Source organism: Antechinus flavipes, chromosome 3, assembly GCF_016432865.1.
Source record: "Antechinus flavipes isolate AdamAnt ecotype Samford, QLD, Australia chromosome 3, AdamAnt_v2, whole genome shotgun sequence".
Taxonomy (NCBI): domain Eukaryota; kingdom Metazoa; phylum Chordata; class Mammalia; order Dasyuromorphia; family Dasyuridae; genus Antechinus; species Antechinus flavipes.
Window position 1 is genome coordinate 446,896,008 of NC_067400.1, and position 25,678 is coordinate 446,921,685.

A 25,678-nucleotide genomic window follows, 5' to 3' on the forward strand; every position below is an offset into this window, starting at 1 on the left:
CTGGATCATCTATTACTGTGTGCTTAAGATTTGGGATGGGATTTGTTAAAACTGTGTAATTATTGCTGGTATGTTTGAGGGATTTTTAGGAAATGCTACTGTATTAGCCTGTTATGTATAGGGATTTTGATTCACTCTTGGGATTTATATGGGCAATGGTCATTCGATAATTCCTTTCCATGAGAAAAAAAAAGGGGGAAGGAAGAGGTAGAACATTGGGGAACCTGGTATATATTTTTTCTAAATACCTGAAAGAATGGGAACACCTAGCTCCTATTCACTTTGCCTTAAGCACTTTTGCCCCACCCCCTATCTCACTAGTTCAGATTGAATTTAGATGCTTTAGTCTTAGAATCCCTTATTTTGTTAAAACCTCAACATCAAAGAGCCCATCGGAGGCTCACTGAGATTTAATGACCAATTGCTAGAAGAGCCTTGGTACCAACGGGTCAGGTCTAGGCTATGCCCCCCCTTTCAGCAGGCAGTGGTCTAGCCAATGACGGGATTAGTGTGACCCCAGGTGGTGGATGCTTTGAGGTTGACTTATTATTTTTTAATTTTGGAGCCATGGCAGTAAGACCACACAAGTGCCATGACGGGCAACCTCGAGAGGTCAGGCCACCCACTTAAGACAGGGTTCGGCATGGCGTACCCCCGAGTTGGTATGGCTGACCCTGATGACCTAAGACAGCATTTGGTGGCATGCATCCTCCTTTCTAATGATTGGTGATACTAAGACATTGTAACATTGGTTGTGTGTCAACACTCGCTCCCCACAACCGGAAGCCGGTCACATAGCCTAAGTCAGGCCTCCCACCCGTGCATAAATAAAAAAAAAGGGGGACATGCCAGAGACCATGTCCTTGGGGGACATGCCAGAGACCATGTCCTTGGAATCAAAGAGCTAAAGAAGAATGTAATCGCCTGCACATAAATTCTGAAGCTACAACCTTATCGTAAACAAACTATACACCCTAAACTCCTGAGACAAGATGATGTGTGTCCCAGAAAATTGGCCCTATCAGCCCAGGTGCAAGATAACAATTAGGCTCCAGGATGTCTGCCACACATCTGGTGTGACATTCTTTACTTTGCTACCCCCCCATTCAGAAATGTATTTAACTAGACCCTCTTCACTCATTAAACTGAGACTTTGTTTCACCCCAACTGGTCTCCCTCCTCATTTCTAACCCCATTATGTTTCAGGCATAGCCTTACAGACAAATTCCAGTCTCGGGACCCGCACTTTGATGGCCTGGTGGACGGGTCAAGCCTCCAAACGTGGAATGGATCTAACTCCTCTAGCTCAAGTGTGAATGTCTCCAGCCAGTATCAAGGTGAAAGTTGAATTGAATCTCTCTTGCCTTTGAGAGGGCTTGTAGGCTTCCTCCTAGAGTACTCCTCTCCTACCCCTGGCAATGTTCCGAAGTAACTAACTAACTGAAGCTAAGAGCCTCTTTATATAAGATCTCCCAAAGGTTGACTCCTCCCTTCTGGAAGCAGGGATTAAGGGAGGAGTGAATTCGGGTATCTCATACTAAACCCTGAAATCTCCCAAATGTGTGAACTCCAATGAGTACTTAAATACATTAGTGAGCAAGAGGATTTGCTCATGCCAAATTAGCACTTTGTAAGGATTCCAACAAATCTGGAACTACATTTAGCAAGACTTCACATGTATAATCAACATTAAACTGCTTCCCTTTTCAAGGAGGGCAGAGGAATGCAAAGGAGAGAATTTGGAACTCAAAAAATTTTTTAAATGAACAAAATATTTTTACATGTGATTGGGAAATATTTAACAAAATAAAAAATATAAATTTTTAAATTTATTTTTTATTTTTTCACTTTTTTTAAAATCAAAGCTTTTTATTTACGAAACACATACATGAGTAATTTTTCAACACTGACCCTTGTAAAATCTTGTAAAAAAATTTTTTTTCCTCTCCTCCTCACCCCCCCTCCCATAGATGGAGGTAATCCAATACATGTTAAATATGTTAAAATATGTTAAATCCAATATATGTATATATACAGTTACCTTGCTGCACAAGAAAAATCAGATCAAGAAGGAAAAAAAAAACCTGAGAAAATAAATGCAAGCAAACAACAGAATGAAAATGCTATGTTGTGGTCCACACTCAATTCCTATAATTCTCTCTCTGGTTGTAGATGATTCATCTCAATGTTGGAAATCAGAATTGATCATCGCATAGTCTTGTTGTTGCCGTATATAATGATCTCCTGATTCTGCTCATTTCACTTAGCATCAGTTCATGTAAGTATCTCCAGGCCTCACTGAAATACTCTTGCTAATCGTTTCTTACAGAATAACAACAGAATTCCATAACATTCATATACCATAACCTATTCAGCCATTTTCCAACTGATGGGCATCCATTCAGTTTCCACTTTCTTGCCATTACAAAAAGTGCTGCCACAAATTTTGCACATGTGGGTCTATTTCCCTCCTTTAATATCTCTTTGGGATATAATCCTAGTAGTAACACTGCTGGATCAAAGTATATCACAGTTTGATAACTTTTTGAGCATAGTTCCAAATTGTTCTCCAAAATGGCTGGGATCCATTCACAATTCCACCAACAATAAAAGAATACATATGTTTAAAAAGAGAAAAGCCATTAATATACTTTTAGTATAATGATACTCCCTTTAATTTAATGGTATTTAATGATTTCTAAAATTGATCCAGGACTTTTTTTTAAAATTAGTATTTTATTTTATTTAATAATAACTTTATATTGACAGAATCCATGCCAGGGTAAATTTTTTTTAGAACATTATCCCTTGCACTTGTTTCTGTTCCGATTTTTCCCCTCCCTCCCTCCACCCCCTCCCCTAGATGGCAAGCGATCCAGGACTTTTCACACTATACTAAAGGATATGGTTGATTGGAATTACAAAGAAAAATTGCTAAATTATTTACATCTTTTGACCCGGAAATTCTACAACTGGGACGATTTACCTCAAGGAGGAAGATGCAGTAACAAAAACATTCCAGAATAGCAATGTTTGTATATAAAGACTAGAAATACAATAAGTGCTTAGCAATAGCTAATGCTTTTATGAGATAATGCAGAGTAAAGAAAGCAAAGTCAAAAGTTCAAGGATTATAATGTTTAAAAAGGTAACAATGAAAAGCACCAAACTAGTCAAGTACATTATTCAGTATTAGAACCACTGTATGGTTCAAATGTGAAGGATCCATGTCTTCTATCTTTGTCAAATTTGCTAAATATGTTAAAATATTATTTAAATGTCATCATTAGAAGTATCTGTAGTATGTCATAAGTGTATTCAATATGTATCAATAAATCTAAAAAAAAAACATTTTGTCAACTGAAAAAATACATTTTAAGTTTCACAAAGCATTTCATTACAGAATCATTTTATAGATAAACTTAGGCCCAGAGAGCTTGATTTGCTTAAAATTACCCAGCAAATAAGTAGCATGGCTAGAGACTCAAAATCAGGTCCTTTGATTGTAAATTCAGTGCTCTTTCCATACTGCTGCAGTTTCAAATGAGGTTTTATTTTATTCAGACCTCTGATTGCTTGCTCTTATCTTTCAAAATGATTAGCAGATAACATCTTGACAAGAGAAATAGGGTAAAGTGGCTTAGTCAAGTCTACTTTTGCCCTTAAAATTGCAAACATAATTAAACATTTTTAAATTAATCATAATTAAAACATTATATTTAAACGATCAAATCAGAAAATATTTAGATCAATAGTAAAAAAATTATTTTTTCTCTGTAGGATACTACAGATTATATTTGCTGTTATTTAAAGTATATTGTAGATTTTGAGGCACTTCGAAGAAAATTTTGAGGAAGAGAAGGAGTGCTTTTCGTGTAGGTGTGGGTATAAGGCAATTGGAGTTAAGTGTCTTCTCCAGGTTTACACAGTGTCTCTGAGTGATTAAATCTGGATTTGAATTCAGGTCTTTCTGACTCCAGGAGTGGTGCTTTATCCACTTTGCCACCTCCCTGCCCTGGAAATAAATTCTCCTCTTTCCTCTTCCTAGCCAGATGATACATTTTTTTGGTTATGATGGGGAAATACTTAATTTTTTCATTTTCTAAGATTTCTTAACACCCTGAATTTACAACTTTAACAATAAAAAAGAAAAACCTTGTATTAGCCACATTCAAAAAATATATACATTTCATTCACCACCCTAAATCTATTACTTCTCTGTCAGGAGGTAGGTAGCATGTATGAGCAATAGTCTTAATTTATACAATCTAATTTCTTTAATTTCTGTAAAGATAATAGACATTTATTGTACTTAAATATCTTATAAAATATAAAATTCAAGTATACGAATGTATTAAACAAATTAAGCCCTTTTCAAGTTTTAAAGCGCTATATAAATACAAGCTATTATAACACGACTGAAGCCACAGTAGTAAATAAACAATTTTAAATACCAGCCCCTAGCGGAGAAGCAGGAGGCCGACAACTGCCTCCCTTAGAACTTTCTGTCGGGAGTTCCCAGTAATTGCCCGGGGCGATTGCTTGCAGTTCTACGCTAACACTCCATGTTCAAGACCAGCAGCTCTATATCCGGGACTAAACATGTAGGATGAGCACGCCCCTTAGTCTGTGTCCAGAGCGCCTGCGCAAAGGATGAGGCTAAGTGAGAGGCGGGGAAACTGGTTTGGGAAAGGAGGGGGCGTGGTTGTAGGCGGCCTAGGCCTAGTCAGTAGTAAATAAAACTGAAGTTACTGCTCAGGCATTGACTCTAGATATCGCGCTGAGACTTCTGTCACGCGCTCACTCTTTTCCGTTCTCATCCTTTTCTGGGCTAGCTAGGGGGTGAGAGTTTCTGCGGTCTTGTGGAAAGGGCTCCGAAGGGGGGAAAGGCTATAATTGAGGGGGTGGGGGTAATAGGGCACTGGGCGTGTGGTAAAGTCAGCCCAGGCTGGTGACACCAGAGAGCACAGTTCAGGTTTCGGAGAGCTGATGGTCAACCCACGGGCCCTGGGTGGAGAGGGTTCGAGCTCGGCCGTTGGAACTGGGCCGGCGGGCAAACGGTGTCTGACCGCGGGTCGCTGGGGTGTCCCGGAGCTGGACCGAGTCTCTCCTTGCCTCCTCCCTGGGATGCTGGTTGGGCAGACGTCACGAGCCTGACCTACCCGAGGGGCGGGGGAGAGGAACGCGGAGAACTTTGGAATTTTCCCCCACCCTAAGAGAGCAGGCCTCTGGCATCTCGCCGCAGGTGGCCCTGGACAGTCAGAGCGCGCCGATATCCAGGTGGCGTCTCCATCTCTCTCAGAGGCCATCGTTCTCAGAGGCGCTGACCAGCCAGAGGTTTGAAAGGTAAAAATCCGGGGCGAGTTACTTGTTCAGCTCAGGGATAGCCCGGGGACTGTTGCATTTGCCAGCGCAGAGCTCTTGGTGCGGGCAGTGCTGAATCAGCGCGGAAGAGACTCGGGCAGAATGTGATCTGTATTGCGGGAGATGGGGGCAGAAGAAGAGGCGTGCCAAAATGCTGAGTTACCGTTTCTCTGCCCAGGACTCCTACCCCCACCCCCGCCCTTCTCTAATTTGTCAATCCTGGAAACCAGGAATGTGCGGTGAAGCTAACTGCCCAAAGGCATCTGTTTAGGCTGAATACTATATAGGAGTCGGATCCATTCCAAAAAGTCAGCAAATTGGGAGAGTGCTTTCCTGTCTTTCTCATTAGTGGAGATTTAGCTGATTTCGAAACTGTCTTGGTCCAATAAGATCCATTGTTGTTGTTCAGTCGTGTCTGACTCCTTGAGTCTTAGGGTTCCACAAACAAGAATTCTTTTCCCCACCAATAACTTTGCAAACTCCCTCCCGTTTTGATCTTGGTAATTCAGTAAACTTTTATTAAGCGCCTACTGCGTGCCAGGCACCTAGCTAAGCTCTAGGGACACAAAAAAGAAGCAAAAGATAGTTCCCTCATAGAGTTTACAATCTAATGATTCAATCCAGTGATTGAGATTGTCAGGAAGAAGTTGTACCAGCAAAAAGGCATATTTACCATCGACAAAACCGGTGGAAATACCAGAAATCAATACTTAAGTCAACATCTTTGTTGCTATGTCTTTTCTGAATCATAATTAGTAAGGACGTTGCTATTTATCTTGAAATTTAATTATTTGTATCTATAGTCAGTGCATGGCTAATAGCTCCTGTTCGATTTTGCTGTTTAAATAAGGGACATTAGGCTTTTTTATGCCTTTTATACAAGTTATCACTTGTAATTTGATGTATGTGTTTGAGGCTCAGCATTTTGTCTGAAGTATGTGTCAAAAATATAGTTAGATAAATATTCGTATTTATTATATATTTCAAGAAATAATTTGAATTTCTTTTTCTTATTATCGCTTTTTATTTACAAGATATATGCATGGGTAATTTTTCAGCATTGATAATTGCAAAACCTTTTGTTTCAATTTTTCCCTCCTTCCCCTCATCCCCCCTCCCCCAGATGCCAGGTTGACCAATACATGTAAAGTATGTTAAAGTATAAGTTAAATACAATATATGTATACATGTCCATACAGTTAATAATTTGAATTTCATTGGAAAAAAAGGATGAAATGTCATTAATGAAAACATCTCCACCTGTATCATTCTCTTTTAGTCGATAAAGGAAGAACTTGATTGAAATTGGGAGCAAGCAGACACATTTTTGCTGCTTTTACTAATAAAATTAGTTTTTAAGTAAAATCTTATTTGAAGCTGCAGGAATTTGGAAAGAGCATTGGATTTATAATTAAAGGATCTGGTTTTAAGGCTTAGCCCTGCTACTTTTAAACTGATTGATCTATAACATGGGGTGTTAGTATATTATAGTGCTGCTACCAAGATGAAAATTTACTTTGTAAAACTTAAAGTGCTATATAAATTTATTTTTTATATTTTGTTTGCACTTATGACATCCCAGCAAACACTCTTAATGACAACATTTAAGTCATACAAACATAAACATATATATAGTCCAGAAAATTTGCTGAAAACAGGAGTGATTTAAAAAAAAAAAAGAAGGGAATGTATCTAAGTGAACCTTTGGTTCAGATTAAGCATTGTATTCAAACAGAGTTTGGGAGCCTTTCACTGTCATCTTTTAGGTAATCAATGTACTTTTGATTTTGACCCCTAGTCTGAGTTATTTAACAAAAGCCATTACGCATTATTGAGCACATACTTTGGTTCCAGCTTTTTTGTTATTATAAAAATTGCTCTTCTGGAATATTTTTGGGCCTATTGGTCTTTTCTTTCTGTCAATAATCTTGAGGTTAATAGTGTCAGTAGTAGAATTTCTTCTAGGTCAGAGCATGTAAGTAATTTAGTAATTTTTCTTGCATACATCCAAATTAAAATTAAACCTCTTAACAAATAAAGTATAGAACATAGCATTTTCATGCTTTCTGTTGATGTTTGCTTACAGTTTGTTTTCCTTCTCAGGTTTTTTTTTTTTTTTCCTTTTCTAGATCTGATATTTCTTGTGCAGCAAGATAACCAATACACATATTGGATTTAACATATATTTTAATATATTTAACATATATTGGATTACCTGCCATCTAGGGGAGGGGGTGGGGGAAAGGAGGGAAAAATTTGGAACAGAAAGTTTTGCAAGGATCAATGTTGAAAAATTACTCATGTATATGTTTGTAAATAAAAAGCTTTAATAAAAAAAAAAAGGAAAAAAAAAGATGTATAGGTTGAGGTTTTTTTTTTCTTTTAAATAACTTCAGCTTTTTAAAAGCTTTTCTTTAGTTTTCCCTAATACAGAATATTTGGCAAAGTTGTAGGGGAAAAATAATGTAAGCAAATATCATTAGACATTTCCAGAACATTAAAAATTATTAAGTGTTCCAATGAATGGCATATACATTTTAACCAAAATCATTAAGGAACAGCCTCAATTAGTTCAAGGACTCTTAACCTGGGACATTATAGATTTCAGGAGATCTTCTGTAGTTGGATGAAAATATTCTATCATTTTTATTAACATTTAATTGAAATCAAAAATTTCCTTCAATTTTGAACATAGCCAACAAAACATTCAGAGAAAGGGTACATGGTTTTCACAGACTGCCAAAGAGATTTATGACACTTAAGTTTAATAATCTCTAGTTTAATGGAAACCAAAGGGACCACAGGGTGTTTCAGTGGATAGAGCCCTGGGCTTAGAGTCAGGAAGACAAGTTCAAATGCAGTCTTAATGATGTCTAGATGTAGGGTTGTCAGGGAACCAAATGATGAGATTAGGGTTCCTGGTGGTCAGGGAGTTAAATGATAAGATTAGTGGCAGGTTTAGGGTTCAGGGAACCAAATGAAGAGATTTGGCTCCCTTAAATCCCCTTGGGATTCAGCTCATGGGTAGGGAGTTTTGGGAACCCCCCCTTCTGGTGGCACAGAGATCCTTCATAAAGGAATTTACAAACCCGAAAAAGCTAGAGATAAAAAGAAGTTTATTATTGGCATTGGGAAGTCAACTTTTGCTATACATGACTAGAAAGGCTGAATTCCTTAATAGCAAAGTCCCAGCAGGGAACTAACATTTAGAGAAATCCAGACAGAGAGGCATAAAGTCTCGTTAGGGAAATGGGTGAGGAAAATAAAAGAGAGGGTAGCTCTGGAAGAGAATATTGCAGTGGACAGAGTTTGCTATGCCAGGAAGAGTTTCCTTGGCATTTTAGCTCTTCTGCAAAGAGAGGGTTTAAGAGTGGCTCTTTTATAATAGAAGCTTTGGCTATAAGCCAAAGGGGGCTAGTGGAGGCTAGTGCATGGAGTTCCAAGTTGGCTCTTTTTATCTACAAGCTGGGTTTCATCTTGAGCTGGAATTGAGAAAATCTTAGAATTGAATGGGCATAGGGGCAGCTAGGTGGCACAGTGGATAGAGCACCAGCCCTGAAGTCAGAGGGACCTGAGTTCAAATGTCAAGTCAGAAACTTTATACTTCCTAGCTGTGTGACCTTGGGCAAGTCACTGAACCCCAACTGCCTCTGTCAAAAAAAGAATTTAATGGGTGTTTCTCCAATTCAATGGGATTGATATCTCCAACTCAGCTAGCCCTACCTAGATTACAAATTGAAGCTGTTTGTCCTCAGGCAGGGTCTTTACAGTGGCAGGATTTAAGGAGAATCTGTCCTTCAAGGAGTTTTAGAGAGTTTTGGGGTCCCTTCAGTCTCAGATTCTTTAATAGTTGTGTGGTTGTAGGCAAATGATTTAATCTGCCTGCCTCAGTTTTCTTATTTGTGAAATAGGGATGATAATATATCACCTACTTGGTTATTGTGAATCAATAAGATAATAATTGTAGAGCATATCGAACAGTGCTTGACACACAGTAGATGGTATTTTAATGGTAGTTATTAAGAATGCTTTCATCCAGAATTGAAGTTCAAAAGGAGATCCCAAAAGGTTGGGATCACAAACCAGCGTAGTGTGGTGTCTCAGAAGAATTTGCAGGCTTGAACACATCTCCAAGTCAAGGGGCAAAATTTACTGTAATTGTAATGGCAATTAAAAAAAAAAAAACTAAGTTCCAAAAGAATTTAGCAAAGAATTGGGAGCAAGAAGACAAATTTATAGAAAAAGACAGAGATCTGGTTCTTCATGTCACTGATAGACTAATTTTATGGCCCAGATGTAGAATTGAACAATGGTCTGGTATGAACCTCACTACTTTTCTCAGAAACTCTAATATCATTGACCAACAGATTGTTATCTGGCAATCTGCAAAGTTTTTAAGATTATACTATAGTATTCCAGTATAACACCAAATGGGGTTACGAAGCGTCAGACCCTATTGAAAAATTACTAAAAATAAATTGCTATCTCTGCATTTTCCTTTATCTAGGGACATTTTAATATTCTATACTACATTGAGAAGAAACATCACGGCATGATAGCAGGCAGGCTTTGGAACCAGGAGGATTTGGTGGCTTTAAATTCTGCCTTTGATCCTCTTATCCTCATCATGTAATCAAGTCACCTAATGGTTGAGTGTTCCAGGCAAATCACTAAGAATATAGAGATGGGCAGCTAGGTGGTACAGTAGATTGAGAAACTGGCCCTGTATTCAGAAGGACCTGAGTTCAAATGTAGTCTTAGATACTTCCAAGCTGTGTGACCTTGGGACAAGTCACTTAATCCAGATTATCTGTATAAATAATTAATTTATTTAAAGAAAAGTATGATTGTAAGCCATTCACACTGGTAAAATCAGAGGTCTGAATCTATTTCCTCCCTACCATTGCCTGATTTAATATATACTATTTTCAGCACTCCGTTTTTAAAATTCAAATATATAGTACCCATGGTATCCTGTTTTTTTAAAAGAAATTTTATATTTGTTTTTCATAAGTAAAAAAAACCCTACATTATTTCATTGTATCTATAATTGTGCTAAGCATTGTATTTGGAAATCACATCCTTTGGTAATCGCAAAGCTTTTTTTGCTCTTTCTTATAAAAAAAGATTGACTAATTTCTTAATTAGAAATTCATGTGTAGTTTTACAGGAAGTCCAACTTTTGAGTAAATTGCACTTCTAAATTACTTTTTATAAGTCAAGTTGGAACACATTTTTTCCACAGAAACTTATGACCAGGTTTCTACTTACACAAATCTGTTTTTAATGTAATTGCTGCTATTAACATCTAGGGTATAGCTAGAGGTTTGAGAATTTGACCTGTTACCTATAGTAGACTAGGAGAAAGATTTCAGCAGGAAGAAAATTAATATTGATATATACAATTATAAAATAATATTAATATTTACTATTAATTATGTGAGTCAGTGCACCCCATCAGACTTTCCTATCCAATCTTAGGGCAGACTTGACAGCTTGCTAGCCATCTGGCTATTGTAGCAAATGACTTAGGTGTTATCATATTTCATTCCTTTTGCTTAGTAGAATGTAACAAGTATCTCTAAGCCAGATGATCTCAGGAAGGGATAAGAATGGGGAACTAGAAGTAATGTAATTATAATTAGATTGGGGAAAAAAAATAAGAGTAGGATTTTTCTAATGACAACTAACCTATTGCCTTGAAGGGAGACAATATACATCTTAAATCTATTATATCTTCATGAGATTGTCTGAAAAAAAAAACATGAAATATGAGGCAAAATTATAATTCAGTCTCAAACAAACTGGAAAGAGCTGAACATCTTTCTTTTATTCTCTTCTTTACCGCCCTTCAACTTTTCTTCCGTAATATCACCTGAAAGGGGAAATGTGCATTTTGGGTCAAAGATGATTGACTTTTGAATTGAAAGTCAGAAAAATAAAGGAGATATAAAGCTAGAGGTTAGGGTTAGTAGTATCTTCCATACTGCAAGGTCTTAAAAACCAGGGTCCTAAATGGGCTAGCAAGATCCCTGGAGAATCATAATAACTGACTTGATAACATTTATTAGCACTTTAAAGTTCATATTTACAAAACTTTTTTTGCATATATTAATCATTTGATCTTCACAACCTTATGAGATAGCTACTATAAAAGTTATCTCTGCTAAATAGGTGAGGAAATTGAGGTACAGATAATAAATTGCCTTTTATTACATGAGTTAGAATTGTCAGAGGTGGCTCATAAATAGCTCTCTCCTTGTTGCAAGGAGTCCTTTTATCCTCCATGACCAAAGAACATAATTGTTTCTTTTCACATCTTTATATGCATGTGATAGAGATATATGGTTAGGATTTTCTTTTAAAGGAAAAAATTCCATATGCATATAGAGAATTTTGTAGATTGACTTTAAAAATAAATCTTTCTTTAGTGATCATTATGTACTTTAGTTCACTCATATATAATTAGTCCTGTTTCAAGGAGGAGGGAAAAGAAAAGACAGAAGACAACATGCTAAGTCATACTGTTGCTAAAATTATTAGATTTCTAAGTTTAAGATATGTTCTATTTGACAATTCTGAGGAGCAGAGTAGGTAAAGTTTTGGTAATGTTGTTTGTATCATTTGTAAGTTGGAAATCTACATACACTTTAATGTTTATCCTAAAGCATTTATACCATAATTGAAATGAATGAATGAAAATTATATTCCTTGTTTTCTAAAGAAATAATTCATTTAATCACAGGAAAAAATAATCACAATATTCTCTTGTTCAAAATTATGGGCTATCTTTTAGTCATGACTCATTTAGTCATCTGATTAGACTATTAAAGCAAGTGCATTCATTCCTTATCTTTTTGGTCATGGTGTGACTTAATAAGTTTATGGACATATCAAGCTATATGTTCCAAAAAGTAAAATGAGTTACTTAGAAATTTCATTAAAAAAAATAAATTTTATCTGTTTTCTCTAATAATGTGTCTAAAACTTCATCGTCATTCAGCCAGATATTAGGATTAAAATAATAGTATTAAAAAACTATGTCCCATCTCTTGTTTTCACTATCCCCTAGGTCTCCCTCCTCATTTCCATCTAATAGCTTTCCTGGCTTCCTTCAAGTACTAGCTAAAATTCCATCTTCTATAGCAAACTTTTCCTGATTCTCCCTTAATTCGTCCTCTGGCATAAATAAGTCCCTCCTGGAAGAGTTAACAATTCCCTTGTTAACTTTGCTTTCTACAACTGGTCTTACAGTATCATACTACACCAATGTAGGTGTGGCTGTTTATAAGTTAAGTGCTTATTAAGTATCCAGCTTATGGAGAGGAGAGTTCTGTGGATCAACCAGAGAAGCTAGGGGAAATGAGTTTAGATATTAAAGAATAATACATAAAACAAAGGAAATCAGTTCAATGCAAATTTATTAAAAGTAATGGCTGAGGAAAGAGACAGCAAGATGATGAGGGATAGAGGAGGAGACCCAAAAAACAACTCAAATATATACACTAATATAGAATATAACATACCACCTGGCATTGGGAAGCATAGACACATTCAGTGGGAACGGGTTCCTACTTGAGAGGAGAGTATTATTCAAAGTGTACCTCTTGAGACTGAGGTTCTTATATTCTGACTGTGGGTGGCCCCCTTGGAGCTATAGATGACTAACTTGAAATCCTACTTTTAAAAAATATAGGTCAACTGTTACAGCTATTTATTTCCCCCATTAGGAACTATAGGATTTAAAAACTAGAAATAAAATTCTTAGCCAGCAAATGTATTCTAGTCATCAACTAATATAGATATTTGTACTGTATTCAGCACTTTCAGGCAAATTGAGTTATAATAACATTTCCTGTTTTTCAGTAATGGCACAAGAACAAGAACCTGCAAATATCAAGATCATAAAAGAAGCATACAAGCAGGCCTTTATATTTGTTAATAAAGGACTGAATGCAGATGAATTAGGGCAAAAGAGAGAAGCAAAAAATTACTACAGTAAAGGAAGAGAACATCTACTCCAAGGAGTCAGCATTTCATCATCTGGATCTGACTGCACAGGTTCTGAGTGGGAATCTGCTAGACAGATGCAACAGAAGATGCAAGAAACATTGCAAAATGTCAATATGAGATTGGGAATCTTGGAGCAAAATCCTTCATCTTTTGATCCCAAGAATCTTCAGGAAGGGTCTCAATTATATCCTGTGTTGCCCCCTAATGGGAAGCCAGAAAAACCCTCTCTGCCTCCATCTTTGATTTCATCATCTGTACAAACAGAAGTTAATGGGAACTCTCCCTCCACAAGCATGGATCAACACTCTGTGGTTAGTTCTGTATCATTGGAAGCACCTCCTGCTTACACACCCTGTGCTGCAGATGGGCACTATACTCTATCTTATGGAACACAATCTGGGGAATTTTCATCTGTTAGTACAGACTATTATACAATTTCTGCTCGCCCACCTCCTCTTGAGACTCTAGGAGTAGATGTAGAAGAGTTAATTTTAATACCCAATGGAGTACAGATTTTCTTTGTAACTCCTGCTGGGGAAGTTAGTGCGCCTTCATATCCTGGATATCTTCGGATTGTGAAATTCTTGGATACTACCAGTGAAGCTGCACAGAATCGGCCCTCTGGATTTCTTCAGGTAATAAATAGAAAAACTTTAAAAGTGGAAACCTACTTGACACAATATTATCCTTGTTGATATTTTATGCTGCGTCTAGGCTAATAGTCAAAGAAAGTACTTTGGGAGTTCTAGTTCCTTTGAACTCTACTATTCAAAGGTTATAGGGTTAAGATGAGTAAGAGGTGCATTCAGTTTGTTTGGAAGAATATTTTTTAAGATCACCATCCTAGAATAAGCAATATGTTTATTAAGGATCTATATTATGCTTGGACATTATGCTGAGTCACCACACAAAAAGAGGTGGTTCTAATTAAATGTCCGTGCAACTTAATTAACCATGTTAATAATTTCAGGTAGGCAGCACAGATATTGTCTGTTTTACTTGATGTGAATTCTGTTGCTATATTGAAAAGTTGAAAGCAGTGTGTGGTTCTGCTTTTCTAAAAATCCATTATTGATCTTAACATATATGAACTACTTCTATAAAGAAATTCAGTGAGACTCAGTACAACTTTAATATCAACACAAAATTGAAGGATTGATATTCACAAACTATGTAAGTGCACATATATTCATGCTGTAATTAAGTTGACATTAAATTAAAATAAATTAAATCATTAATTTAAAGAAATAAAAGAAATAAAAAGCTAGAAATATAATAAAGAAGAGGTAAACTGAGAGATACTGTAATAGTGAGTATTAGGAATGATTGCCTGATTGAAAGGTCTTAAGAATAACCAAAGCAAACATTTTTTTTGTTATTGTTGTTATTGGGATTGTTTTTGTAGCCCCAGTACACCTCATAATTAGTAAATGTTTCATCTCAAATAAATGTTTATGAACTTTGGGACAGAAGAGAAGATGAATATCTAAAATGCTTTTTGTTTATTAGTTTAGTGTGCTAAGATTCCTGCCCCCCTTCTGTATTGTAAAATTGGGAGAACCAATTTTCAGATATCTATTGTTAAGGAAAACAAGATTTTTACATGTAGTAGTAATGAAGAAAGGTCAACTATGGGATACTACACCAAATTACATGAGCCTATATTCTGAAAATCAGCTATTATATATCATATAATAATCATATATAAAATCAGCTATAATATACTCCATTAAAAAAAAAAGTTTAAATGAATTTTGCCCCAAATTTCATTTAAACTTTTTTTTTTTTTAATGGAGTATATTCAAATATTTTTGGAAAAATACAATTAAAGGGTACAGAGCTTGTTTTCTTCAATTAATGTTCAGAAATTGAATTGTTAGAGCTCTAATTTCTTATGCTTCAAAAACTACTGATGTTCTTTTTATACTGTTCAATTTGATAGTAAAGTAACACGTTTTCTTCTCTTTGAAGATCTTGGCTTATGAAGTGAATTTTGTTTGATATAGGTGGATACAATAGAATCCTGCTTAAAGGTTTCTCAATGCTTTTCATATATTTATTGCTATTTCTGTTACAGACTAGAAAATTTAAGTAAATATTATTCCTACTAATAGAACTTATGTTTCACAATCACTTTAGGTTTGTAATTGGCTATATCCTCTGATGCCTTGTCAATCTCCTGTACTGAGCTGCAGTAGTGGAGTCTACATGTTCCCAGACCCAACATTACAAATGTCAGGATCCTGTGTGGGTATAGTCTTGTCTTCTGAGTTACCTGAAGAAGATCGAGAGCTCTTTGAAGATCTTTTGAAACAAATGGCTGACCTTCGAGTCCAGGTAACCTGTGTAACAATATCAATATGTACATTAATGTAAAGTATTCTGGTATTCAGGGCAATCTGCTCTTATGTCATAAGAGTGGGAAGCCAGATGTAAGTTTGAGAAGGACAATTTTTATTTTCTGTCTACATATGAAAATCTTTTTAAACTAAAACTTTGCTATACACAAAGACCCCATTCCTGATCAGCTAATCTTGGATATAGTATTCTCATGGCTTCTGATGTTAAAAATTAGTAAGAGCATTGATAGCTGGTTTAATAGGATGGCTAGATACTAGCATGGGTAGAAATTTGGAGGTCATAGAGTAACGAAGTTAGAGCTGGAAGAATCTGAAAAGTCATTTAATCAATCTCCTTTATTTGATAGATAAGGAAATTGTCCATCAGAGGTTAAGTGAAGGCAGAGCTGGCATTCAAACCTAGCCCTCTAATTTCAATTGAAATGCTTTTTCTTCCTAGATCTCTGTTAACAGAAGAAGTCTTGGTCTTAGTGGACTGTTTTTATTTTTTTTTTTTTAATTTTTTTATTTTTTTTTAATTTTATTTTATTTAATAATAACTTTGTATTGACAGAATCCATGCCAGGATAATTTTTACACGACATTATCCCTTGCAATCACTTATGTTTCGTTTTTTTCCCCTCCCTCCCTCCCCCCCCCCCCCAAGATGGCAAGCAGTCCTATATATGTTAAATATGTTGCAGTATATCCTAGATACAATACATATTTGCAGAACCGAACAGTTCTCCCGCTGCACAGGGAGAATTGGATTCAGAAGGTAAAAATAACTCAGGAAGAAAATCAAAAATGCAATAGTTCACATTCATTTCCCAGTATTCCTTCTTTGGGTGTAGCTGTTTCTGTCCATCATTTCTCCAATGAAACTCAGTTAAGTCTCTTTGTCAGAGAAATCCACTTCCATCAGAATACATCCTCATACAATATCGTTGTCGAAGTGTATAATGATCTCCTGGTTCTGCTCATCTCACTTAGTCCATGTAGGTCTCTCCAAGCCTCTCTGTATTCATCCTGCTGGTCATTCCTTACAGAGCAATAATATTCCATAACATTCATATACTACAATTTACCCAGCCATTCTCCAATTGATGGGCATCCATTCATTTTCCAGTTTCTAGCCACTACAAACAGGGTTGCTACAAACATTTTGGCACATACAGGTCCCCTTCCCTTTTTTTAGTATCTCTTTGGGGTATAAGCCCAATAGAAACACTGCTGGATCAAAGGGTATGCACAGTTTGATAACTTTTGGGGCATAATTCCAGATTGCTCTCCAGAATGGTTGGATTCGTTCACAACTCCACCAACAATGCATCAGTGTCCCAGTTTTCCCGCATCCCCTCCAACATTCATCATTATTTTTTCCTGTCATCTTAGCCAATCTGACAGGTGTGTAGTGATATCTCAGAGTTGTCTTAATTTGCATTTCTCTGATCAATAGTGATTTGGAACACTCTTTCATGTGAGTGGTAATAGTTTCAATTTCTTCATCTGAAAATTGTCTGTTCATATCCTTTGACCATTTATCAATTGGAGAATGGCTTGATTTTTTATAAATTTGAGTCAGTTCTCTATATATTTTGGAAATGAGGCCTTTATCAGAACCTTTAATTGTAAAGATGTTTTCCCAGTTTGTTACTTCCCTACTAATCTTGTTTGCATTCGTTCTGTTTGTACAAAGGCTTTTTAATTTGATATAATCAAAATTTTCTATTTTGTGATTGGTAATGGTCTCTAGTTCATCTTTGGTCACAAATTTCTTTCTCCTCCACAAGTCTGAGAGATAAACTATCCTATGTTCCTCTAATTTATTTATAATCTCGTTCTTTATGCCTAGGTCATGGACCCATTTTGATCTTATCTTGGTATGTGGTGTTAAGTGTGGGTTTAGTGGACTGTTTTTAAAAAAGTCCTATAGAATTTATGGATCAAAATAGGAACGAAAAATAAGTGGTTTTTAATATTAGCTTGTAAAAAATTTTTCCTACCCTGCTTTTATTTACTAACCCTTGCCTCCTTAGTGGGGAAACTGAAACAATATTTATGTCATTTAACAAATAGCATTATATAACTTTCTAAAGCATTAGGAATATAAAAACAAAGAAGGAAACAATTCTGGCTCTCAAAGAGCTTATGTTTTATCATTCATGTATAAATATGTCCAGAATAAATATGTCCTCCCCAAAAAATGTAATAGAAAAAAAAACATAATTACATAAATCCCTTTGTGCTTCAGTTTCCTCATTTCTAAATAAAGAAATTGGACTAGGTGGTCTCTATAGTTTTTCTAGAGACTTTTAAATCACAGTAGACTTTTTGAGTGCTTTCCTTTCCTCTTCATGTGGAAAAATGAAGCACAGCATGAATATTTTATAATATTAATTCTGCTGTTCCTATTAAACTTTATTTCTCTACTGACACTGCTTTGCTATATAATGTTATAATTTTCTCTTTTCTTCTACCCAAAATATGCTTTGTAAACTATGGATTTCTTTCCTTTTTTGGTCCATACCATCATTCATGTCACAGTCCTGGAAGTAGATGATTATTTCAGTTTTGTCATCAATGCTGAAACTGAGCTCTGCTTCTTTATCTCAAGATACCTTGATGTCATTCTCTACTCTTTCCCACTTTCTTTCAGACTATCAATGAGGTGATTCTTCTTGTCAAGATCAAGCCCTCTAAATGTGCCCTTGACCCTATCCCTTGCTGTCTTTTCCAGAGGATTGCTCTCTCACTCAATCTCCCCATCATGTTCACTAGGCTTCTCCCTCTTTCCTTTCCCTATTAGCCTTTTCCATACTTTCTGCCCATAAATTGTCCAAGTTTTCCCTATCCTTAAAAAGCATTCTCTAGACCCTACCTTTCTCTTCATACTATATCTCTCTTCCCCTTTTCAACCAAATTCCTTGAAAAGGCTATCATCACTTAATGCTTCAGCTCCTTTCTTCTCACTCCTCAAACTTTTTAGTTTTGGATTCCAACCTCTTAACAGAAATTATTCTCTTATTAATTGCCGGACCTGATCTTTTCTTAGTCCTTGGTCCACTTTGCATTTGACATTTTTGCCTGCCCTCTTCTGGATATTCTCTCTTCTGTGGGTTTTCTTAACACTAATTTCTCCTGATTCTCCTATCTTTCTGATCTTTCCAGAGTTTCCTTTTGTTGACAGTGGTAGAATGTATAGGAATTTAGTGCCCAGAAAATGCTATCTCAGAGGCTGTTGTGGCTTCAGAGGTAACCTCATGCCTTAGAAGGAGGGAAATCAGAGCTCTTAGATACAACCAGAATCCAGAATGGGAAGGTAGGACAGTAGACCTAAAGAAGAGATTGCTTTGTATATGTCTTGGGGAAGCCTAGAGGTAGAAGTGGACTGAACTATCAGAAATTCAGGCAGATTTCTACCATGAGGACTGTACTACCTTTTTTTTTTTTTCTGCTGAGGCAATTGGGGTTAAGTAACTTGCCCAGGATCACACAGCTAGGAAATGCTAAGTGTCTGAGGTCAAATTTGAACTCAGGTCCACCTGACTTTAGGGCTGGTACTCTATCCACTGCGCCACCTAGCTGCCCTATAGCTGCACTACTTTTCAAGGAGTGATTAGTCTTCGACTTCTAAGAGTGATTGCTACTTCTAAGAGTAAACCTCCAAAGGCAAAAAAATAGGAGGAAGGGGTAAGAGTTACAAGAAAATAACTCAGAGTTGATATTTTAGAATTTTTTTTCATAAAGATCACAAAAAGATTAAAGAAGGAATAAATAAGTATAAAGATTTCAAATCATAGAATAAAAACAGAACAAACAAAAGGGCAAAAGAATTAAAGAAGAAAACAGGGTAAAGAATCTTTTTTTTAAGCAACGAAAAAAAATTAAATCAAGTAAATGAAAAAGGAGAGAGGGAAGGATTTTAATTAACTACTTAACTGTGAGGAGAAAGAAGAATTAGATAATATATAACATATACTAGTATGTAGTAATATAATATATATAACAATAATATAACATATATGTATATATAATTCGATATCATAGATAATATATAAGGAAGAAAATTTCCTTTGCTGGCTCATAATCCATATAATATCCCCATCTATAGAACCTCAAGACTGCGCTAGGATTTCTTCTGTTCTCTATATAACCTTTCACATGATGATTTCATCAGCTTCTATGAATTTAATTATCTCTGTGAATATAACTCTCAGATATATATATGCATATATATATAATATATATATCCAGTTCTAATCTGTCCCCTGACTTAATTCCATATCAATAACTATCAGTTTGACCTCTCAAACTCACCATATCTGTACCTGACTTCATTATTTCCTTCTTCCAAACCTGTCTCTCTATCAAAATACAAAATGATTTTTCTAATTACTCAAGTTCATAAAAATTTTTTTATTTAGTTAGTTTTTAATTTGTCCCCAGTTTCATGTTATAAAACAATTTTTAACATTCATTTTTAAAACGTTGAATTCCAGATTCTCTTTCTTCCTCTATCCTGCCTCATTCAGAAGGTAAGCAATTTGACATAGGTTATTCCTGTGCAATCATGCAAAACATTTCATGATAGTCATGTTGTGGGGAAAAAGCAATAACCAACCCCCCTCTCCCCCTCAATCTCAAGAAAAATAAAAGTTTAAAAAGTAAGCTTGCAGGTATGTATAGCATTTTTCATCTTTAGACTATTTATATTGCCGAGAATAGCTAAGTCATTAACAGATCATCTTACAATATTATTGTTACTTTGTACACTTCACTTTGTATATTTCACTTTGTGCCAGCTTATAAGAATGTCTCTAGGTTTTTCTGAGATCATTCTGCTCATCATTTCTTATAGCATTATAGTATTCCATTATAATCACATAACCACAATTTATTCAGCCATTTTCCAAATGATGCCCAATTTCTAATCCCTTGTCCCACAGAAAAGAACTGTTATATATTTCTACACATAGGTTCTTTGTCTTTTTGGTTTTTATCCCTTTTTGGATATAAATTTAGTAGTGGTTTTGCTTGGTCAATGGGCACACACAACAGTTTTATAACCCTGTGGACAGAGTTCCAAATTGCTCTACAGAGTGGTTGAATTAGTTTACAACTCCACCAACAGTGCAGTAATGTCTCATTTTTCCCATATCCCCTCCAACATCTTTTAACTTCTTCCTCTATACCTGAGAATTGTTTTCCAGGTTTTTAAGTTTATTATATTATTTTGTTTTCCTAATGCTATACACAGTCTTTAATTTCCTTCTGTTCTTTTCTATGTATTTAAAAAAAAATAATTCATTGATATGTTTTCTTTTTTTTCCTCCTTCATCACCATCATACCCATCCTCCCTCCCTCCTGCCTACCAACAGAGGGTACTCTGTTGTAACAAATAAGTGTAGTCATGCCAAACAATTCCACACATTGGCCATGTCAGCAAATATATGTTTCATTCTGAAACTTTACTCTCTCATTTCTTTGCCAAGAGATGGGAAAGCATAATTAGTCTTTTAGAGTTGTGATCAATCAGAACATTGATCAGAATTCTTAAATCTGTCACAATTGTTTTTTCCTTCACGGTATTGTTATTATACAAATGTATTTGGGTAGCATTCTGAGGCAAATTTTATGAAAAACAATTTAGAACTATAACTAAAAGATCACTAAATTTTTACACTAAACTTCAACTCAATGATATTCCTACTTGGTCTGTTCACTTTACTTTGCATCAGTTCATGCAGGTCTTCTTAGGTTTCCCTGAAATCCTTCCTTGGATCATTTCTTCAAGTATAATAGCATTTCCTACATTTGTGTGTCATAATTTGTTCAGCCATTTGCCAATTGATGAAAATCTGTTGTCATTTCTTTGCTACAACAACAAAGTCACTATAACTTAAACATTTTTTGTGCCCCTGCACCTTTATCTTTGTGGACTTTTAAAATGTATTTTCTATAGCCAGCCAGTATAGTAAGTACTAGACTGTGCCACAATCAGAGCACACTTGATATACTGAGTTTCGACTCATATTAGAAGTTTATGCATTACCTATGGCTACAGGTCTTTGAATAAGAGGCTGGATACAAATAGTTATGATTTTTTAAAGATGTGGGTTGGACCAGATGTCATTTCTTTCAATTCTGAGATTCTTTGATGTCTTATTTTCTGAACTATTATACATATGCTCAGTACCACATATTTAGGTTAGCCAATTGCTATTGCTTTTTAACTTGTGTAAACTTTGTGGTTCCAGTTAGATATACTCTTCCTACATATAAAAATGTAATTTTTTCATGAGTGAATAGCATACTTCCTAATTCTAGATTAAATCTAACATAGAATGAACTTCTCACAACTAGAGTAATCCTCTTGACCTTTCTAGATAATAATCCTGGCCTCCCTTTGACTAAATCATACTTTTACATTGGCCTAGAAAAATCTGTCTACATCATTCTGCTCTGGATGCCACTTGCCAGCATATTCTCTTTATCTCATTCTTCAGTTATGGATTGGATTAGACCAATGAACTCCAAATAAAAAGTTCTATCATTATTCTGTGATTCTGTGACTTGTCTGGTAACAGATGTCATTCTGTGCCCAAATCACCTTTGTTTTATACTACATATACAAATCTTATTAACATCAAATGAAAGATAGTATTGAAGCAGAGAGCTTAGAAGATCCAGAATCAGGATGTCTGATTCAACTTCCATTTTTCATTATTTAATAATGATACAAAAGTGGATAAGTCATTTGACATTACTGATTTAGTTTCCACATTTCGTAGACTAGTCATTGTTAAATGACTTATTTTCCTTACAAACTTAGCTTAAAACTGGGTTGACTTTTGGAACACCCGACTTGTATGTGTGTGTGTGTGTGTTTATATAAACAATCTATTAACAAAGATACATAAAAAAGATGGTTGCAGTGTAGTGATAGCCACAAATCATTTCTGATATCAGAGAAAGAAGGACACCTGTTGATGACAAAGGAACAAAAGAATTGTTTCTTATCCAACACTTTTTTTTTTTTTTTCAAATCTTTCTAAGGAGTTATGATTACCATAGTCCATTTCTTTCAATGGGGGTCTGTGTAACAGACAGTTTACCTTTTTTCTTTCATCTTCATTCTTGATAGTAACAGCCAAAAAAACGAGGACTCTATTGAATTGCTTTTTATCTAGTTGCATTTTGATTAATACCTACTCTTATTGTACTCCTACTAGATAGAATTTGTCCAATTAAGTGGACTCGCATATTTTCAATAAAGTATATTTCTATGCATTGGAAATAATTACACTCTTTAAAACTAGGTATATATTAAATATTCAGTAATTATTTATTTATTGGTTGTAAAATATCGTTTATTAGTTAACCCTGAGCAATCACTTCATTTGCGAAAGCCCTAACATTACTCAGTATTTCACATTGCCAGGCTCTCCTAATTCCCAGGGCATCAGAGAACCCCTGGCCACTGCCCTTTGCAGTGTCAACTTATTCTACCTGGTTGCCTCCTCTGAGGTCTTCAGAGATCTCTGGCTATGATTTCTTGAATTGTACTTTAATAACTGATAGCGTGCTGAAGAACAGCCATGTGCCTACTTAAAGCCTTTATTATACATGCTCACATAATGCTCTGACTTATTAACTCCCGAGTGAACACCTGAAGATCCATGTGTTTACTGTCAAGCTCCTTACCTCTCTTGGCTATCCATCCACTCGCCTCAGCTACCCCCGGATAAAGAGAGTGACCTCCCGCTGCAGTGGGTTTAAAAAGGGTCTTTGAGGTCACACACACATACACAGCCAATCAGAGAGGGAGCTATCTCCCATTACACAGCTATCTCAATATGACAGTCCTGCCTGTGGGGCAGACCCTAACCACAGAAAATTACTTCCGGGCCACTCAAATCTCCTGTTGCACTGTGCTTGCCCATTTAGCGGACCCTTACAATTGGTTGAATAGTAAGGCCAACATTGGAGCAACTCATACTGGTTTCTGATATATATTTTTGATGCCAGAAAATTATATTTCCCATAGCAGGCAAATAGGAAAAATTAAACTGCATGTATTATTGTAAAAGCTCAAGACCTCCTATCAACAGTTAAACAGAGAAGTTGACATGACACAGATTCCTTACACTAGTTCCTGTAATGGAAACAGGAGCATCAAGAGTCAAGTGGAATGGCTAATAACATAACTAATATCAATACTTTTTGGTTGGGTACATTTCAGATGACTATGAAAGAATTTTTTAGTACCTTTTTGAGTTTAGTTTGAATATCCATAACATAATTTTAGAAAAATGCACATTATAGTCTTGACCTATTTCAGCGTGAGGGATGCAAAAAACAAGCTGTCCAAAATTGTAAATTAGAAGTGCCACCTCATCCATCCAAAGTATAGCAAAATGCAACACTCATTTGAAAATAAACAAAAAGGCTTAAACAATAAAAATAGATGTAACAAAACCCATCTGATATACTGTTCTTTGCACTTTATTCATAAGATAGTCCTTTGGAGTATACTCATTCCCATTTTGCTCACAATGCCAATAAACTCGGCTATTTACTTTCTAACTCCTCAGCAGGTTAGAAGAATTTAAAAGATGCTACAGGCATAAATACTGACCGCACCCCACAAAAAAACAAAAACAAAAACAAATCCAACATCAATAAAGGAAGCAGAAAAAGCAAACATAAGAATTCAGTTACAACGGTCCTTAATCATTTAATATAGAGCAATTAATCCTGTTATGATTAAAAGTATCAATATTTTACAGGTAAAATTATTATTGATATTTGGTAGACTTAGGAGACTAAGAACAGTTTTTTGTGTTGGTTTTTTTTTTTTTTTTTCCCTGAAGCATTTTCTGTTCAGAGTATATTGAGATTGCTTTGGTTCATTGAACCACTGAGAAGAACTAAATCTTTCATAAGTCGATCATCACACATTCTTGCTGTTATTGGGTATAATGTATTCCTGGTTCTGCTTTTTTTGCTCAGTATCAGTTCATGTAAATCTTACCAGGCCTTTCTGAAATCTGCTTGTTCATCATTTTTTATAAAACAAAAATATATTACCAGTTTATTTAGCCATTTCCCAATTGATTGGCATCTATTAATTTTCCAGTTCTTTGCTACCACAAAAAGAATTGCTATAAATATTTTTGCACATGTGGGTCCTTTACACTCTTTTATGATTTCCTTGGAATACAGACCCAGCAATGGCACTGCTGGATCAAAGAGTATGTACAGTTTGATAGCCCTTTGGGCATAGTTCCAGATTATTCTCCAGCATGGTTAGATCAGTTTCACAACACCACCAACAATACATTAGTGTCCCAGGTTTCCTATATCCCCTCCAACATTTATCATTATCTTTTCCTGTCATTTTAACCAATCTGAGAAATGTGTAGTGGTACCTCAGAGTTGTTTTAAGATTTAGAGCATTTTTTCATATGACTACATAGATGGCTTTAATGTCGTCTTCTGAAAATTGTTCATATCCTTTGACTTTATTAATTGGGGAATGACTTGTATTCTTATAAATTTTACAGTTCTTTATATAGTTTAGAAGGCCTTTATCAGAAATACTGGTTGTAAAGATTTTTTTCCAGCTTTGTACTTCCCTTTTAATCTTATTTCTGTTGGTTTGTGCAGAAATGTTTTAATTTAATGTAATTAATCAAAATCGTCCATTTTGCCTTTCATAACATTCTCTAATTCTTGTTTGGTCAAAAATTCCTTTCTTCTCCAAAGATCTGATAGATAACTTACTATTTGTTCTCCTAATTTGTTTATGGCATCCTCCTTTTTGCCCAATCATATACCCGTTTTGACCTTATTTTAGTATGAGGTGTAATGTAGGTCTATGCCAAGTTTCTGACATTATTTTCCAGTTTTCCCAGCAATTTTTGTCCAAATAGTGAGTTCTTATTCCAGAACCTAG

The 25,678-nt window shown here is 35.5% G+C and overlaps 1 protein-coding gene across 4 annotated transcripts in view; it reads left to right on the forward strand.

Annotated features, from left to right (window-relative positions):
- Positions 1 to 4,879: 4,879 nt before the first annotated feature.
- SPART (spartin) overlaps positions 4,880 to 25,678 on the forward strand; it is a 56,725-nt gene continuing 35,926 nt past the window's right edge. For 2 of the 4 annotated variants that reach the window (XM_051986458.1, XM_051986457.1), the window contains exons 1-3: positions 4,880 to 5,346; positions 13,231 to 14,012; positions 15,517 to 15,714. In XM_051986458.1, coding sequence (XP_051842418.1) covers positions 13,233 to 14,012; positions 15,517 to 15,714 — 978 coding nt within the window. In that variant the 5' untranslated portion in view covers positions 4,880 to 5,346; positions 13,231 to 13,232. The remainder of the gene's footprint in view (positions 5,347 to 13,230; positions 14,013 to 15,516; positions 15,715 to 25,678) is intronic. The other 2 variants (XM_051986454.1, XM_051986456.1) reach the window with 2 other exon arrangements.